Source organism: Apostichopus japonicus, chromosome 14 (genome assembly GCF_037975245.1).
Source record: "Apostichopus japonicus isolate 1M-3 chromosome 14, ASM3797524v1, whole genome shotgun sequence".
NCBI lineage: Eukaryota > Metazoa > Echinodermata > Holothuroidea > Aspidochirotida > Stichopodidae > Apostichopus > Apostichopus japonicus.
The window spans coordinates 15,988,839-16,006,659 of NC_092574.1; the positions used below are offsets into that span (position 1 = coordinate 15,988,839).

Sequence of the window (17,821 nt, forward strand, 5' to 3'; positions counted from 1 at the left end):
CAGTCTTTCTAAATGTGTAAAAATTGATAAATATTCTATTTTATCTTCCACAAAATAACTACTAACATCTGTAATGATTGTAATCACAAGTCCCAAATTAATACTCTGGACTTTTATTGGCATGGACTGTCAATGATGTCTTGAATTTAATATATGCAGTATATAAAGGTTAGATGCTTCTTGAGATATATATTGACATATAATGTTAAACTTTGAAGATAAATAGATAACACACTGCTAGTTGCAACCATCCCCCCCCCTTCCCCCATCTGTAGACCCTGACCCTTACTTGAAATATGGATGATTTAATGTAACCTATTTTTACTTGCCAAACCTTCAACTACTCCAGGAAGTTAGATCACAGTAGGGGTTTGTCTGTAATGTCATCTGGGCAAAAGCTCTTCAAAAGCTTTACTTGGACTATTACAATCTTTATTGTCCATTTATCCTTGACACCTGATAAATTTATATTGTTTAGCTTCACATGTTCTCTGTAGTGGGAATTTCATCACAGTACAACTGTATTGTAGAAATGTTATTTTCCTCTGTTAATAAATTATTGAAATATATGAAAAAACAGACAGTTTCCGTTAAATAGGAATATTCTGTCTGACATACAGATGCATGGTGGTAGTCTAAAAAAAGTGTGTTTTACCACTTTTCTAGGGGTAACTATTGATTCTGGTCTGACATGGCGTCATCACATAAATACAATATCAACAAATATTTCTCGTGGCGTTGGGATTCTTTCCAAATTGAAGCACTACTTACCAAAACATATTCTTCGTTCTTTATATTTTACTTTAATTTATCCTCACCTTACTTATTGCATTACAGTTTGGTCTGGCACGGCTGCTTATAACATTAAGAAACTTTTGTACTTCAAAAAAGGGCTATTCGACATATATCTTCTGCCGACTATAACGATCATACTAGTAAATTATTTGCCTCACTTAAGCTACTGAAATTACCGGACCTTGTGAAAGTTCATCTTGCTACATTCGCTTATCGCTCTATTAATGGGTATAATCCGCCCACATGTAAAAATTTATTCACTGTTAATAGGGAAATCCATGATTATAATACAAGACAGGCTGGTCACATACATAGACTTTTTCCCCATAGTAACCTGGGTAAACAGAGTATACGTTATCGGGCAAACACTTGCTGGAATTATCTACTTAATCATCATGATCATATACAAAATGATTCTCAGTCACCACGTTCCTTTAAAAGTCAATTAAGCGAGGTTTACATAAGTGATTATTTGATCCATAATACTTTTTAGAAATCTTAGTTTGTTTATATCGTTAACACTGATAACTTAATTATTTTCCTTCTTTAGGGAGTGGCTCTACTCGATAAGCCTTTCAGGTTTTTAGATCACTTCCTTTCTCTTTATACTCAATTTCATATCTGTAAACGTTTGTATGACATACAATGTACCGTATATTGAGAAAAAACAAATAAATGAAATGAAATGAAATTTCCCTCATGATATCATTCGATCTGCTTTTACCAGATGTAGTACAAAGTATCACAAAATTTAAAAAAAAAATTGTGTCTTTGCAATACAAAATGTCATGAAGATGTAGTTTTGATCTATAGATGCATAAGTTATTCAGCAATTTTGCTAAGCAATCAACACCAACCACTAGCAGATCCCTTTCAATGGTACAAAGTATTTTTTTTATTTTCAAGAAACTTTCTTTACACCAACATCTTCATGTTTAGTTCTGTAAACAACTACTTATAATGCCCATAACTGCAGTAAGGAATACTCCAGGCAGAGAGACCAACTCGCATTACAGAAGTTTTTATTTTACGCACACTCCTAATAGCAATAATTGTCCTTCAGCACAACAGTTTGTAGTATGAGTCCCTATAAAGTAAGAAACTTAATTCCAACGTGTAGTGAAAAGAACAACACATTGATGTTCATATGACCTTTGGGTATACCATTAGACTTCCAAGTCTTTTTTTCAATCCATTTTGTCAACTATTGACTGGCATTAAGAATGGTATTTGTTGTTTAGATTGCTCAGATTCCTGAGTATTTTCATCTGACAAAGAGTCCGTCTCTGAGGGTAAAATTTTCTTTGCTTCTGATATAAGTCTCTTGATTCCAACCATCCAGCTGCTGACCTACAAAGACAAAAACAGAAAAAGTGATTGTAAACCAAGCGGTCCATTAGACCGTTTAGGACCGCTTTGTGCTAGACAGGAAGAGAAAAAAAACCAACTAGCTAAGTACCTGGATATGGAAGTTTTATTTGAGAGGATCCATGTACTTTTACAGTACAGACTGACCATGCTAATGAACAAAATATAACTCAATGGTAGCTGATTTAATATAAATTCGGTAGATGCTACAAAGATTTTGCTGGTCCAAATAGGAAGATTGATTGAAAGAAAGCATCAAATGTAAAATAAATGTCAAACACAGAGAGAGCCTTTTCTGTATTAAATAGAACTGTTTGTTCTTTGCACTACCTCAATGCCTATTGAATTATCTTTGTTGAATCCCATACTTGTCCCAGATGATCAAACAACCAGGAAAACCTAGACCCTGAGATAGGTATGTCATCTCCCACAGCACGCCTTTAATCAACTTGAGATGTAACCCTACTATTTGGATAGTTCTCTTCTGTGTTACACCTTGTCTAATGCACACACCCAAAGTATACTTATACATCTAGCTATTAATGTGCAAAGCTTTCCAACTGTCCTAGTTTGAGTGGAATTGTCTACACAAAGTTCTCGTTCTGTTCCTGCACGGTTTCCTCACAAATGGTGATTCACAACCAGTTATAAATGTAGCATAAGTTCAGCCCTCAAACTAAGCCTACTTGTGAACACTTGCAAACCTAAGAATTTCATTAGTTTTGCAACCAGCCCCCCTCCCTGGAAGTGAAGGGATGAACTGGAATGTATGTCTGACATGAATAGAATAAATATCACATGATCAATTCTTACCTCACTAATGTGCTCCATCATGAGATTGAGATGAATTTTTTCTGCATCAGGGTATCTTCTTTCTGACAGAGCTAGAGATATAAATAGCAAATTGACATCAATACTGTATGTCGAATGAGTGACTGCGTGAATGCGTGATATAAAGGTAATATGAAAACAAGAAGAACAGCATGACATCACTTCCAAAAGAAGTGGTTTAATTACAAGAGACTAATGAAATAGTTAAACTGATATAAATAACAACCATATTGCCTTAAGAAAGTTAAATATTCGGTTTTAAGCAGGCAGCATATGTGTAGGAAGATGGGAAGGATTTGGGTCGTGGGGGGGCATACTCGGTGTGATTCTTATAAATGTCAACAAGTGTTAAACAATAAGGGCTTAACATTATCCTCACTGTGATGTGTAGATATAAGATATATCTTTATGGTATGACTTTATATGGTATCCATTTATCGTCCTCTAACCTACAAAACAAAAAGGTTCCTGCCTTCATTTGATTTCATTTAGATTTAGGTATCTCTACTCTTGTAGATGCATTACATACTAATAGAGCAACCCAAAAGAATCAAATGGCTGCATACAACTAAACTTGGAACACACAAAAACCAAATGATATCAAAGGAAGTTGTGAATAGAAATATTTTTTTTCAGCATTTCTGTCTAAGTCTCCTATCTATGCTTTTGAGGTAAATTGATTCAGGGTTCCCCCCTCCCCCCCCCCGCCCCCACCTTTTATCATCGTATGGCCCTCTTCATCATTGTCAAATATCTTAGCTACAGCAATTCTTGAAATAATCTCACCAATCGACAATTTGCTCATCTGTAACTGAACTCCTTCAGATAATTTACCGTCGCTCCAGGATTTCTCAAATATGGCAAACTTCCTTTTGACGTCATCTATTACACGTGGCTGCAACCACAAAAGTAGAATGGGGGAAATAAAAGCTAATGATACTATGACTTGTAGATCTAAAGAATAAAGGCATAAAGAAATATTGGTCATAAAACAATGGAAATTGAACAGTAAGCGAGGTGACAGACATGCGCTCTCAAACGGAAGAAAAATATCTATCAGATGGAATATTTACTTGATTCATTGATATAATTGATCCAGAGGGCCCTCTATGAAAGTTTACATTTAAAGTAAAAATATTTCATAGTATGAGCACGTAGAAAGATTCTTATGGATTCCTAAAAATTAAAGAAAACTATGAACCAGAGATGATCAATAGTCCAAACACTTTGTAATTACCAAACTGTACCCCACCACAAACTTTTACGATTTTGAGATCTAAAGAGTAACAAAACCCCAAGGATTATGGCTGCATTCTAAACGATGTTAGTACAAACCTCCATGTAGCTTCTGTATCATAGAAAGTCATTGTTACATCTTAGCCGGATTAGTTTTTTGTTCCTGTATTTCACATTATTATGAAATTCACTACATCACTTCCAACCTACCACCATATTAATTTATTATACATCAACAAGTCTTTTCCCATCCATCCATGACCAGGAGTGGACTGGGCCAGTAAATTGCTTCTGGCTCAGCGTTCCAACTGGTGGCACCTAGGTGCATTTGGCACCTAGGATAAAACTACCACCTTTTCAATCACTATGAATCGGTGCCTTCTGCACTTCGACCCAGCTTTATCGCCTAACACCCAGCAGAACACCCGTTCCTAGCCGGTATGCTGGTACAGTAGGCCTATGAAGTGACCCTGTCCACGACATATCATTTTGTACTGTCACATCATTGATTCTTGTAGTATCCACCAGTTAGGTGTTATCCCACAGTTTACATTACTTACTTTTAACTGATCTTGACATTCCTCCAGGGTGGATTGCAATCTTGATAAAACTTCTTGACTCGAAGGAACGTCTTCATTATCTGCTTTGGTATCTGCATTTTTTCCCTCCTCTGATGTTGTACAAGAAGCCTCCGTTTTTACCGAATCATTGCTTACACTCGATGTTGGAGGTGGGGCAAAGTTTTCAGGCAAATTTGGCCTCCGTGCTGACAAAGGAAGGACATCAGCTTTGGCTGTTGCATCATCTAAATGGGCAAAGAGAGGAAAACTGTGAACTAACTGCTTGCCATCAATAACATGTTACATCTGTATTGCTATCAATGTAATGCCAGCAAGGCTCCCCTAGTTTGTGTACAGAAAACATCAGCCTTGTCAGAAAGAATGGTACTTAACAAATTTGAAGCATTTACATAGTTGCCATTAAAACCAGTTAAAAGTATGACAACATTTGGAGAGACTTACTATATACTTAGAGTTGTTTGCATACAGCTTGTATACTGTACTCACTGTGTCAAATTCTGGTGGTTTGATACAAACTTGTTGAAGGAAATATTAAGTATGTAATTGGAACTGTAGAAGCTGTGGCTTTTAGCCCACCAAAATCACACCATGAAATATTAAACTATGGGAAAACTTCCAATGAAAATATCACAAACTGCCAATGAAAGCAATTTTTGGAACAAAACTAGTGACATAATTCCCTTAGCTAGACTGAGAGGGATCCATCATCAATAGCTTGTTCAGTTTGAAACAAACTAAAGTTAAAATACCATATGTACACAGCTTTATATTTCTTTCTACATTTTCTAAGACTGGTAAATTGGATCCATATCAAAGAATTCAAGAGAAGGGAAAATTGTTCATGTGTCTTACCTGGATAAAACATTGCATTCATAAGATAACATTCAATAACTTTTATAGTGGCAGAGACTGTTCATAATAACTAAACATCCAGGTCAACAATTAAGACGATTTAGTATGGAAAGTATGTTTTATGATGCTATGTTTGTAGCTTTGTGGAATGCTTTCCTCATTTTCTCAAACCTGACCCTTTATTTCTTCACTTGAGGTCTCCTGTGGTAATATGTGTGTAACCCTCTGAGTAAGCTGCTTTCTAGAATGACTTTGACTGCCTGAATTGGTCTGTAACTTTGGTGGGTCATTCCAACCACGATTGGATATACCTGTAAGTTGGAAAAATGATGAACAAAATATATGCACAAAAAGTAGTAATTTATTTACATCCTTTTTAGTGTGCTGCACTCCATAGTGATTCTGTAACCATGTGATGAGGTTTCCCAAAGCAAAGGCCTAAAAACTGATCAGCCATATGTAGAATGTACATCATAAATTTGTATTTGTCAATCTTTGCTGCTAATGACTTGTATCATATTATTTGAGCAAGTAATGAATAACTCATAAAATTGGCCAGACATGTGTGACAAATTATAGAGAATATGACGTTTCATAACGTACAGGATTAATCAGCTTGCATGTTGTGTAACCCATGAATGACTTTATTATTTATAGGCTATTTGTAGGCAGTAAACTGTTGCGTTATTCACATATTTTTAGAACAACATTGACAGTGTGTATATACATATAAATTCTAAACAGTGTATATAGGCCTCTAACAAGATAACTGTTGTTTTAGTATTATTAGGCCTAGCCTAAGTTAGGCATTCTTAATTCTTATAGTAGGCCCCTATGGTTTATTTTACAAAGGCTTTAGTTTAATTACACTGTAAACACTTATTTCGATATAATTGTGTTTCATGAATCACTATCCCAACTTCCAAGTTACGGTAGTTATTATGTTGGGGACTTGAACGACACAAATACTGAATAACCGAAAGAGAGGTAGGCCCTGGCCTAATGTGTTGAATACGTTATTGTGGAAGCCAACGCCTTGCACTAAGTTCGTTGTTATGATCGCAAGGCGCAAAGCCTAGTATAGTACTGGTAGTAGTGTACATGTTATGTGTGCTATGGACAGGCTTATACATAAGCCTATGCTGCAGTCATACAGTGTAACGTTTTGAGAATGAAACTAGTATGGATACAAATAAATACAAATCACATTATATTCCATTCACTAATTTAATCATTGCGTCAGTCTAGAAGTTCATACCTGAAGACGAGTGTGACATTATCCAATTGAACGTTATATTAGTTACTTGGTTGCGTGGTCATTCACAGTCAACAGTAGCTTACACATACAGTGAACCATTTGCTTACGTAGCAGCAACACTCAGCGGTTCAAAGGGAAATTCCCGAAGGCCATTAGTTGTCGTCTGCTGAGTCCCAGATTTATCTAACGTCACATACTTATCCGAGATTTCAGTTTTATGATGGAAATGTCGCCTTCTCCTGGCTCCTTTTTCGAAGATGATCAGATCGAGAGAGAGTGGAAGGGAACGGGCGGGAAACTTAAAAAATCCGGCTTCGAAACAATAGTCGCCGTGCGAAAACAAAACACTAAAGAAACCACAATGACAAGAGAGTATAATTTAATTAATTTATTTCCGTTTCAGACTGAGACAAATAAATTTTAGTTAATAAATTTTGGTAAATAAATTTTGTAAAAAAAGTTTTGGTAAGTTAATTTTTTAGTAAATAAATTTTGGTTAATAAATTTTAGGTTTTAAAAAAATACTAAAAAAAAAGGTAACATGACACTCAATTGAAGAAATGATTTTTTATAAATGTAAGAGAAAGGAAAATGAATGTTTCTTCGAGATTCGGGTAGAAGAGACCGTTTGGAAGTTTTCCGGAACCAGTTAGTTGTTCGGTTATCTCAGCTTGAAGATCCCCGTGATCCCATGATATGTCGATAATGACTGTTTCGGCGATGTCGTTGCCTATTTCACCTAGGCATTCGGCACGATTAGAGACGGCAAGAGTGAGATCGTCCAGTTGGATGTTTGGGGCGTCACCGGTAGCTTGTTCATCCTCAGTGATGGCATTTTCGGTGCTGTCATGTGCTTCATTGTTATTTGCGAGATATGCATCAAGACTAGAAGTGATGTCAGACGATGAAGACACCTCTCCACGGGCGTTGGTCTCGTCGATCGTTGGGATGAAGTCATTGTCACTGACGTCGCCATTTACTGAAACTGTTGACGACGGCAGTAGAAGGCAAGCAGATGGAAACACCGGATGTTGGAGATGGAAGGCTGGCAGAGGAGGCAGAGGCAGCAGATGACGATGTGGATGAGAGGTTAGTCGATAGGGTCTCGTTGCTGCTCATCTCCGAGCCAGATGTACTGCTGAAGTCATCATCACGAAGTAGCGACGGAAAGTAGCTCGGGGTTAAGATGGATCTAGAAGAAAATTTATTAAGTACATTATGTGTTTCATGCGTCAATGACACAAAGAAATGCATAGCTGATGTTGGAAAACATCTACAATGGCATTTCTGCGGGTAGGTGCAGACGTGAAGGCATTTTGCTACATGGAACGATCTCTTCTCTGTACTGCCTTATGGCCATAGGCGTAGGAGGCGAGGGGGCTGCAGCCCCCCTCCCTCACCCCCCTCCCCCAACCAAATATGTTTGTGAAAATTCGGGCAATATGCTGAGATATTTTCGGGCACCTACTGAAAGAAAACTAAATTACAATGATGTAGCTAAAGGAAATCAATAGTTTAAAAAATATCTCCTTGGTAATTAAAATAAAGTTCTAAGCTTGCCCGACTAATTCGCCATTACTAATGTGAAAAGAGAGTTTTGACATAATTGGCCATCCATGCTTTTTCTCCATCTACATAAGACATTTCGTTGTTTACATTAGCATCCCGCGGATTATGCGATGTGATATCCGATGGATGCCTATATGATATGTACATTAGCATGTTGAACCGCGCGGAGCGCGCGAAAAATGTTGGTTATATTTTTTCGGGCAAGTCGTTACAGCCCCCAATTCAAATTGGTTTCCTACGCCTATGCTTAGGTCCCCTCACCCAAGGGCGGCGGAAGCACTTTGAATCTGGGGGGGCACCGACGTCGAAGGGCACTTTGCAGAAATTTGATTGGACTGATGCAGCCGGATATTTAGTACCCTTTATAACTCTTATTGTATTATCTGATTTGCGTATACACATCACTCCATCAACGCCCCCCCCCCCTCCCCCACCCTCAAGGAAAAAATGCATACTAGCACTGCAATATCCAATGTGCAAATTGGGAAACAAGGAACAAGTTTTCTTTCGAGACAAAATGAGATGAAATCATTATAAAGTCCCTGCACACGCGATCGATACATGCATGAAAGCAAATGAAATATGTCAAAATACGAAAGGATGGGGTAGGTTATGGGATATTAAAACTATACTCTTTATTCATAGTAGGCTATAAATGGCTTCTGCTTATTAAAAAGTTACAATATAATATAGCAATGCATTTTTGGAAATGCATTAGAATTTTTTTTGGAATTGAATATGCAAAATGGCACTCACCAGAATGTTAGAAGCAGTTGCGGAGCTAGGGGTATTGATCAGGGGGTCGAGAATGATCTGCAGGGGCGCTTTCGACACTATAAGCGGAGCGCCACCACAGGTTGGCGCGAAGCGTACAGAAATTTTATGAGTCAAGATACTCCCTAGATCGCCGGAAATGACCCTTTCCAGGCCTTGCTAATTTGCAGATAAACGAAGAGTAAATAGGTGTCATCGCCATATTGTCAGAAAATTACACAAACAAAATGTGACAAATGTCAATAGGTATTTGAGAGCGCAATTAAAAAGTCAATCGCGAATAAGTGAAAAGTGGTAAAAAGCTGAAAAGGGCACAAGCAGTCCATTTGAGTCCGTCAGGGGGGCATCCGCCCCCCCCCCCCTGACTGTATGGACGCTCCGCCACTGGTTACAAACCTTGTGGTAGTAAACATTTAAAACTTCCCGAAATATTTCATTCGACGTGGGTTTCGCTTTGTAAACTCTTTAGCGATGTCCCGTATAACTAATCCGTCCGTTCTTGCTTTATGGATATGAAGCATTATCATGTTATTATACCGATTTTCACTAATTGTGCTCCGCAAATATGTCTTTATCCGTCGTTGTACGGAGAAAGATCTCTCTCCGGAGGCTGCGCTCATTGGTGCCAGTAGGTATATGTGTATTAGGCAGAGAACATTCGGAATAGCCAGGCGAATGTCATTGTGGTCAGACAGGAGAGATACTAACAATTTTTTCCATTCGATAGCTTTGAGTTTGACCCAAAGAAATTCATTAATAGTTCTAAATTAGGATTAGGTCTTTTACTGAAATATCGCTGACCTAATAAGATGATCAAGAGTACAATTTTTATGTAGAAAAAGGGAACATTTTTAACCTGAGGAAAAGTGGGGGCGCGTGCCCTTGTGCCCCCCCCCCCCCGATTCCGCCGCCCTTGGTTGCAACTATAGCCAGTAATTGTCTTTGATACAACTGTAGCTAGTAAATGTTTATCGAAAAGGCTGTTTTGGAACTTGGAACGCCGATCGTGACAACAACAGGCAACAAAGTGCTGCAGCTCTATACATATAAAGTCTGTTAATCAACGATAGGCCCGGGCCTACAGTGCTACATACTGGCTACGCCCCTGATAGTTCTAAATTAGGATAAGATCTCTTACTGAAATATCGCTGACCTAATAAGGTGATCAAGGGTACAATTTTCATGTAGAAAAAGGGCACATTTTTAACCTGAGGAAAAGTGGGGGGGCACGTGCCCCCTGTGCCCCCCCCGGTTCCGCCGCCCTTGCCCTCACCCCCCCCCCCAATGTTAAGTAACTCAGACATAGAACGCCCTCCCTCCTGCCACCTATCCAGTCATCGAATCCTATAACAGGTATGATTTCGTATCCAAGTTGATGAAACTTGAAGATACTATATGTTTCTCATTGATTCGTCATGTCATTCGGTTGCCCTAACTACCGTACTTACATCTCCAAAGAAATTAGGGTCTTTTTAATTATCGTATTGCCTGCCGCCTACATCTTCATAGTATTCCAGCAAGTCTACTGAGTGGTTGGAGGAGGTGTGGGGGGGGGGGGGGTGTATGTTGTATTTATCATGACTAAATGTTAAAGTGTAATCATGTAGCTCAAATGTTGAATTCACGGAACGCTTTGTATGATAACTCCCCGCCATGACGATCACGCTTGTACGTCAATGCACACAATAACATATCCTGGCACCGAGTGATTACTAGATAAAAGTAAACTTACCTAAGTGGTTTCCCCTTGTAATACTGAACGTCACATTCGGAGAGACATCGTTGCAATATGCAATCACTGCCGTAGCCGGTCTTTATCGTTCGATCGCATCACGTGACTGAGGAAAGTATCAGAAGCAGACTTTCGGAGAAAGACTTTCATCCTGCATCTAAAGTCTACACTGGCTGTTGACGAAGATGACTCTCGCGATGTATCGGTTTCTACGGTGTCCGTGTCGGTGTCGGTGTCGCCGGTAAAGACGATGTCTGCAAAATCAAACTTATTATTTTTACATCGTGTTCATATTTAATTAAAAAAATTTGTTTGGGGGTGTGGGGGCTTTATGGTTTCACGTTTGAATAGGCTCTTTCAATTAAATAGGGGTGCTCAACTGAATTCATATGTATGAATATTCGATTTAAAAACATTCTTTATACAAAAGTTACACAACACTATTAGTTAGTGTGTTACATACGTGTATGTGATGTCATGCAATTGCATATTAACTTGAAGTTGTTACGTGAACAAAAAATATTCGATATCACTTGTTGTAAATCTTATTCTTGTCAACATACATATCTCATATCTCCTCTATGACAATGACTTGTTCACTCGTTCCTTGTGTTAAGGTAAATTAGTTGTTGCCAGATCAATTCTTTCTTGTTTCAGGAATGCAACGTCATGTGATGCATGATAAAGTGTCAACATTTCAAATAATGTATTTTCAATTTCCTGCCTCCTTGTAATATTTTGCTGTGTTTTCCGAATTAAAGGAACATCGCAACATACGCGTCAGAAAACTTACTATCAGTATGAAACGTGCAAATGATATTATGCAAAAGTTAAAATACTTTTATAGCAACCATATCTGCTACCGGATTATCCTTCTTAGCACCGGTGCTAAGTACTAAAACTATACATAATTTTGACAACATCTTCACGTTGTTACACAATCTTACCATACTGATCCACATCATTGCAAGAAACTGGTCGACATTGTTGAGAAGAGTTCCTGGTTGTAGTTAGTTTGAAGAAGAGTAGCAGGCATATGATGGCGAACAATCCTAAAGAAATAAGAGAATATTTACAAGTCAGCATGGCCTACCTCATCTTCCTTATAGGTTATAAACACGTGACGATGGAGACTGTGCCGATTTTCTTTGAATGAACTTGAACAACTCCTTCCACATATCTAATTAGGTTATTGCCACTCCGCCTCTAAACCGAGCTGGAAAAATACCAAAACTTGTACTGATCACAGAACCCACACCCATCTCCACGCCGCCTCTCTTTTTAAGTGAAAGTCTGAAATCTGAAACGTAGAGAAAAATAAACCTACCAATAGCACTGTTGGCGAGAGCAGACAGTACGATGGTTCTGTTGATGTTATAGAGGGCGTCCTTTAGTTGATAAGTCTCCGTGTCAGGTTCAATTCTAGTAACTGTTGACCAAGTCGTATTCCATCGATGATACATTGATTTCTCGATTGGAATCCGGTCGAAATAAGAGAAGCTATGAACGAAAACTGACAACTCATCGACATTAATGGTAATCATATCAACAAAGTATAACCACAAGTCTACCCATGGTGCCAAGATGTGAGCGATGTATTTGATGGTAGATACATATAAGTCAAAGGCATAAATGACGTAACAGAGACGATCCTTCAAGGTGTAATAACCATCGACGATAGCTGACCACTTCGCTTTGTGCAATTCGAGATTCGCCAGTAAACGTTGGACTTGGAGATCAACTTCTCGACTGATTGTAGCGATGCAGTATCTGATGACGTGCATGAGATTGTCTAACATGTAGTTGACAGATGCCCCCATCGTGTTGCGAATCAACACAGCCAGAATCTTGGTCTGTTCCCGAATCTCATTTGGTAACTCAGCTAGCGAGATCTTGTTCCACTTCCAAATTCGATGGATATGGAAAGGAAGATCGACTCTTGGGAGTTGAATGCAACAGCTTTTCGGTCACGTGAGATGGACTGTGGGTCGTTCAAAGTTCCATGAGAAGAGCTTAAAGTACACGGTCTCGATTGATTCTGTGCTTCTCCAAACTGTTAAAAAGAAATTCAAATTAGCCTACTATATACAAAGCTATGAAATAAAAATCAACAATATTATCATATTTAAAATTTCTTAAGAGTATCTGATTTTCTTTTCCTTCTTTTTTAATCTTTTATGTCACAATCAAACCTTATTCTCATTGAACAGGTCGAAGGGTATTTTCTCGCGGTGTAAACGAGTAGAATCCATGCACTGTTGTTGTGAACACGGGAACTGTACAACGTCGATAACGCACTGGGATCTCAAATTAAAGTACTTCGGGTCTTCAGGGATAACAGTGGTCGGTGATTGGTAGAGAACCACGTATTGGTGTTGGTCAGCCTATGAGATAAACGATTTTTTTTTAAAGTTTACAACTTGTATGTTACCAATAGGAAGTATATTACCGTACAATCCTCGGCCCGAGAAGACGACTGTTTAGGCTGTAGGCTTATATAGATAGTTGGTTACATGTATCCATCAGCTAAAGCCCCTCCCCATCCCCTCATTCCTCCATCCGCTACATGGCGCCCCTTGTAGAAGCAGCATCAGATATAAGAGTTTTTCGACAGCTTTAAATCATAACTTCGTATATTTCACCGGAAGCTGAAAATAAGAACTTACGTAGGAGTCTCGATTATACCGTATATCAGTATTTGGGGCAAATGGTAAGTTTTAAACATAGTTACAGACAGAAGCTGTAAAAACATTTACGCTATAAAGAAGCATGTGCAATTATAGATATCATATCTTATATGTCACACTCACCGCTATTTGTCTGTCTTCGTTGTCATCAACAGCAGTCTCTGGGATGAGGAGGAACTGGTTAGTCCTGAGGAAGTCTTTATCGAGTGGAGGACGTTGTCGCAGTGAAACAGTAGTAAGCATCTAAAAATTAAATCATATACAGTCCAAGAAAAGATGTTGTCAGATAGAACTGGAGCACGAATACTGCATCTTAGACACAACGGTAACAGAGCTAGAAGTATAAAGCATTCAGTGGAGCGATCCTCGTAAGTCAAGAAAGTGGTCACGTGAGTACGACGAAAGTTATGCTTGTACAGTGTAGGCTAGCGGCGTAACCGTGTCCAAGGATTATATGGTAAGATAGGGGATTCCATGGGCAAAAAGCAGGCGCGTAGCCAAGGGGGGGGGGGCGAAGGGGGCAGCCGCCCCCCCCTTGAGCATATTTTTTTTTTAAATTTAATGTTTTTATGATATCGCTAGTAATTTCAAAAGAGAAAATGCTAAGATGCAACTTAAAAGGCCTGGGAAGTGCCATTTCCAGCGATCTGGGAGGCAATATCAGCCAAATACCCTGGGGTCAAGTGTTTTGGTTTCCGAGAGCTCATTTAAGTGAGGATGGTTTAATCAATCTAGTGTTAGACAAAATTATTTACCTCTTCAATATTTGTTGTAGATATAGTCTATTTACCGTTCTTTCTTAACATGACCGAATTAGCGCAGTGAGATTATATCCCAACATCATCTTGCTGATATTGAACCTTTTACATTTGAACGCAATGTACACATGTATGTCCTTTTAAGGCTCGAGGACCGGGGCTTCACCCTCAATCAACCCCTTGGCGTTACGCCGCTGCTGTATGACTATTTAAGACTGAAATGCGATATGAATAATTAATAAATAAGACGTAACAGTATGTACACTTTTTGTATATAATACTTTCATTGGATGAGATAAAAGAGTGATTATCATTTGAAACGAGAAAATTAACACAAAATCAAGAAATGGTGTTGTGTGATAAGTTGATCTAGTTCCACATAATTACATTTTGTTGAAACTTTTCTATATCAAATATATAAATCTACATAAATATTTGCAGATTTTTTTAATGTATTATACCACGATCCAATTTTATTCACCTCAACTTGTTTTAAGAACTTTATATTCTGTTTCAAATCAAGTCGGGTCAAAACGTCCTGAGTGCCAACGTCGGGAAGGTCAAAGGTCAAGCGAAGGTCAAAGGATTGATCCAGGAATGGTTCTTCAAACTCATATAGAGAATACCTGTTTGTAACCAAAGAAGAAAATAATAAGCACATGAATATTGCCCCCAAAGTTAGGATTCTAACAAATACTGAAAGTTTTCAGAATATAATGTAGGTTTTGACTCTTCACATTCTTACCAGTCATATATGGAGACGCGACCAAAAAGACTATAAACACAAATCACAGTAAGAGGCAAACTACTTTCAAGATGGCGATAAAAAGTTTTTTTTTTCACTTGTTGAACATCAGTGACCATTTTCTGACTATCTAGCATATTAGGGGGCAATACGTAGAACTTTAAAGCAGCTACATATTTGGATTATGTATTTCTTTTTCCTGCAATGACCACACACCAACAAGATAATGAATAACTGACGAAAAGTTATTTTCATAAAGTAATAGCCGTTCTAGTGCCACATATATGTGGGTGACTAGTAACTCGGAGTCGGGAGAGGGGGGGGGGCGGGCGGTAGTGTCGGCCATATGTGAGCTAAAGTGTTTTTCTTTAACGGTTTCGTCATATCCTTAATTTAGGAAATTATTTAGAGAGCAGTGACCCTATACCTACACCTTATTTCGGAAAACACAGCTATATGAGCAGGCTGATAATATCTCAGTTAGTTACTCATAATGTGGTGTTCAATAATCTGTATTGTATATACAAGGTGCGTTTACATATTGAACTTTGATTGAAATTGTGCGAAAAATGGCTACTAAAGTAAGAGCAGACAATTCTCCCAGTGCCCATGGGAACGGGATGATCCGAAACAAAGGGCATAGTAAAACATTCGCCATGCAGTCACTAGCTCTAACTGCGCATGCTCATATTTATAACTTTATACGTACCAGGATGCTTCCCGGAAATCGAAATCCGAATTCATTTTCTTGCTTACCGCCATTTGTTAAAATACAATGCATTTATATAATATGCAATATGTACCATGTATGACAACGATGTTTTTGATGTTTTTGTTAATGTTTTATGCGAAAACACAAACAACTCATACAGAATATTGGTTCCAGGTGCACAACTACGTATAGGCTACATATGGGAGAGGAAAAAACATAGTCCAGTTTGGACCGAATATGTAATATGAAAAATAAAACGTATACGGTATCTGCTATCAATTACTAACCTATTAAGAAAGAAAACATGCAAAGTTAACTGCTCGTACCTACAAAAATGTTTCCTCATCATTTCCCCAAGTATACATGCATCCACTTCCATATGTCTTCTCTTATTTCAGGAGATTTGCGAAGAATCGTTTATCCATGTCTAACGTACTTTACCAAATGGTAAAATATATTACTTTTTCGCTTGCGACGAAAATGCATTGTGAAGCATTTACAAAGTATGCACATATAGTGGAGATTTATGGCAACATGGAGAACAGCCGTGACTACTGAGAAGGAGATTAAATAAATGAGAACATACCGATGTTGGTCTGATGGGATACTCAACAAGAGATCGAACATTGTCAAAGGAGAGAGCCAGAGGTCGAGGAGGGGAACATGTCTTACGAGGATCGTTGCAACATTTCACATTAGTAAGGTCCAAGGCCTAGCGTGTATGAAAGAATGAACGAAGGAAGGAAGGAAAGAAGGAATGGATGGATGAATGGATGGGTGGATGGATGGGTGGATGGATGGGTGGATGGATGGATGGATGGGTGGATGGATGAATGAATGAATGAATGAATATTTTTTTCTTTCTTTCTTCACCTTTTATTTCCTCTGGCCGAAGCAATACAAACCCTTTAATTAAGAGCATGTGTAGGCTGCATGACTTCAGCATCACAGACATATATACAGACAAACCACATACACAAGCCAAGACCCCGCGATCTTAGACATCGGGTACGACAGTGTTGAAAATTCCTTTTACCTGTGTTACAATATCCTGTGTTAAAATTCCTTACATATCGAAGTCATATAGAAACACTTATTCAAACTTGAAAGGTTTTTTGTATCAATCCTTCCGAAGTATACTGCTATTGAAAAAGGAGACATATAGATTAGAATATATACAAACTATTAAAACAGTTATCGCTGACTTCATACTTTTTGTTCTTACAGTCTAATGCACAAATAGAAAAGAAGTTTTGAGTTTCTGCGAATAACAGAATGTCAGCCAAATTTCACAAGGAATTTACAATGATTCGGTGTGGTTTTTCATATACCAGCTATCATTCTGATTGAGAAAACGAAAGCGGATCTTTTTGCAGTGTTCAGTTTTATTTATATATCTTTCACGATTCTAGCTATACCAATCTTTCAATACTTGGAAGAAAGAATATAAATATATTTCATTTCCAAATGGGAAAAAAACTCATTTGGAGCACCAAATTGCATCTAAGGCCAGGTGAAAATGCAAAATTATTTACAAAATAGAGTGGGTGTTGAAGTGTGCTATATTGCACCAAATTGCACCTGAGGCCACCTTGGATATGCAAAAAAATTCCAAAGGGGGAGGGGGGCACCCCTCCCTTAGACCCATCCCCAGGCCGGCCATCAGCCTTCAGCCCCCCACCCCCACTCAAAAGTACCTCCCTACCCCACTGGCCTTGGTCAAATTTAAGCAAATAACAATATAGTCGTGACATTCACGATGAGCAAATACCGTAGTCGACCATTTGAGATGTAAAATGCATAATTACGGTATAAAAAGATTAGCAGAATATCACATACATCTTGCCTACAGTACGATATATCTTAGTAGAAAAAACGGTGATCAGGAGGGACACTCAAGTTCCCATAATCGCTTTTGGAAGA

At 38.3% G+C, this 17,821-nt stretch overlaps 2 protein-coding genes across 2 annotated transcripts; both read right to left on the reverse strand.

Annotated features, from left to right (window-relative positions):
* Positions 1-533: 533 nt before the first annotated feature.
* On the reverse strand, positions 534-7,074 carry LOC139979505 (steroid receptor RNA activator 1-like). Its single transcript, XM_071990374.1, has 6 exons — positions 6,922-7,074; positions 5,840-5,974; positions 4,791-5,035; positions 3,781-3,889; positions 2,977-3,047; positions 534-2,145 (listed from the first exon to the last, which is right to left on the reverse strand). Exons 1-6 carry the CDS (start codon positions 6,938-6,940, stop codon positions 1,996-1,998), a joined length of 729 nt encoding a protein of 242 aa, XP_071846475.1. The 5' UTR covers positions 6,941-7,074; the 3' UTR covers positions 534-1,995.
* A 268-nt stretch (positions 7,075-7,342) lies between these two features.
* LOC139980310 (uncharacterized) lies at positions 7,343-15,981 on the reverse strand. Its single transcript, XM_071991879.1, has 4 exons — positions 15,896-15,981; positions 14,923-15,067; positions 13,807-13,926; positions 7,343-8,113 (listed from the first exon to the last, which is right to left on the reverse strand). The coding sequence occupies exons 1-4, from the start codon at positions 15,946-15,948 to the stop codon at positions 8,072-8,074; spliced, it is 360 nt and encodes a 119-aa protein (XP_071847980.1). The 5' UTR covers positions 15,949-15,981; the 3' UTR covers positions 7,343-8,071.
* Between the last annotated feature and the right edge of the window lie 1,840 nt (positions 15,982-17,821).

Coding starts and splice junctions, on each gene's coding strand:
- LOC139980310 (XM_071991879.1), bottom strand. CDS start 15,948: ATGGCGGTAAGCAAGAAAATGAATTCGGATTTCGATTTCCGGGAAGCA. Junction 15,068..15,895: donor GATTTCCGGGAAGCATCCTG/GTACGTATAAAG, acceptor GGTTACAAACAG/GTATTCTCTATATGAGTTTG. Junction 8,114..13,806: donor ACGAAGACAGACAAATAGCG/GTGAGTGTGACA, acceptor ATTTTCTTCTAG/ATCCATCTTAACCCCGAGCT.
- LOC139979505 (XM_071990374.1), bottom strand. Junction 5,036..5,839: donor CTCAAGTGAAGAAATAAAGG/GTCAGGTTTGAG, acceptor TTGCCCATTTAG/ATGATGCAACAGCCAAAGCT. Junction 3,890..4,790: donor AATGTCAAGATCAGTTAAAA/GTAAGTAATGTA, acceptor TTGTGGTTGCAG/CCACGTGTAATAGATGACGT.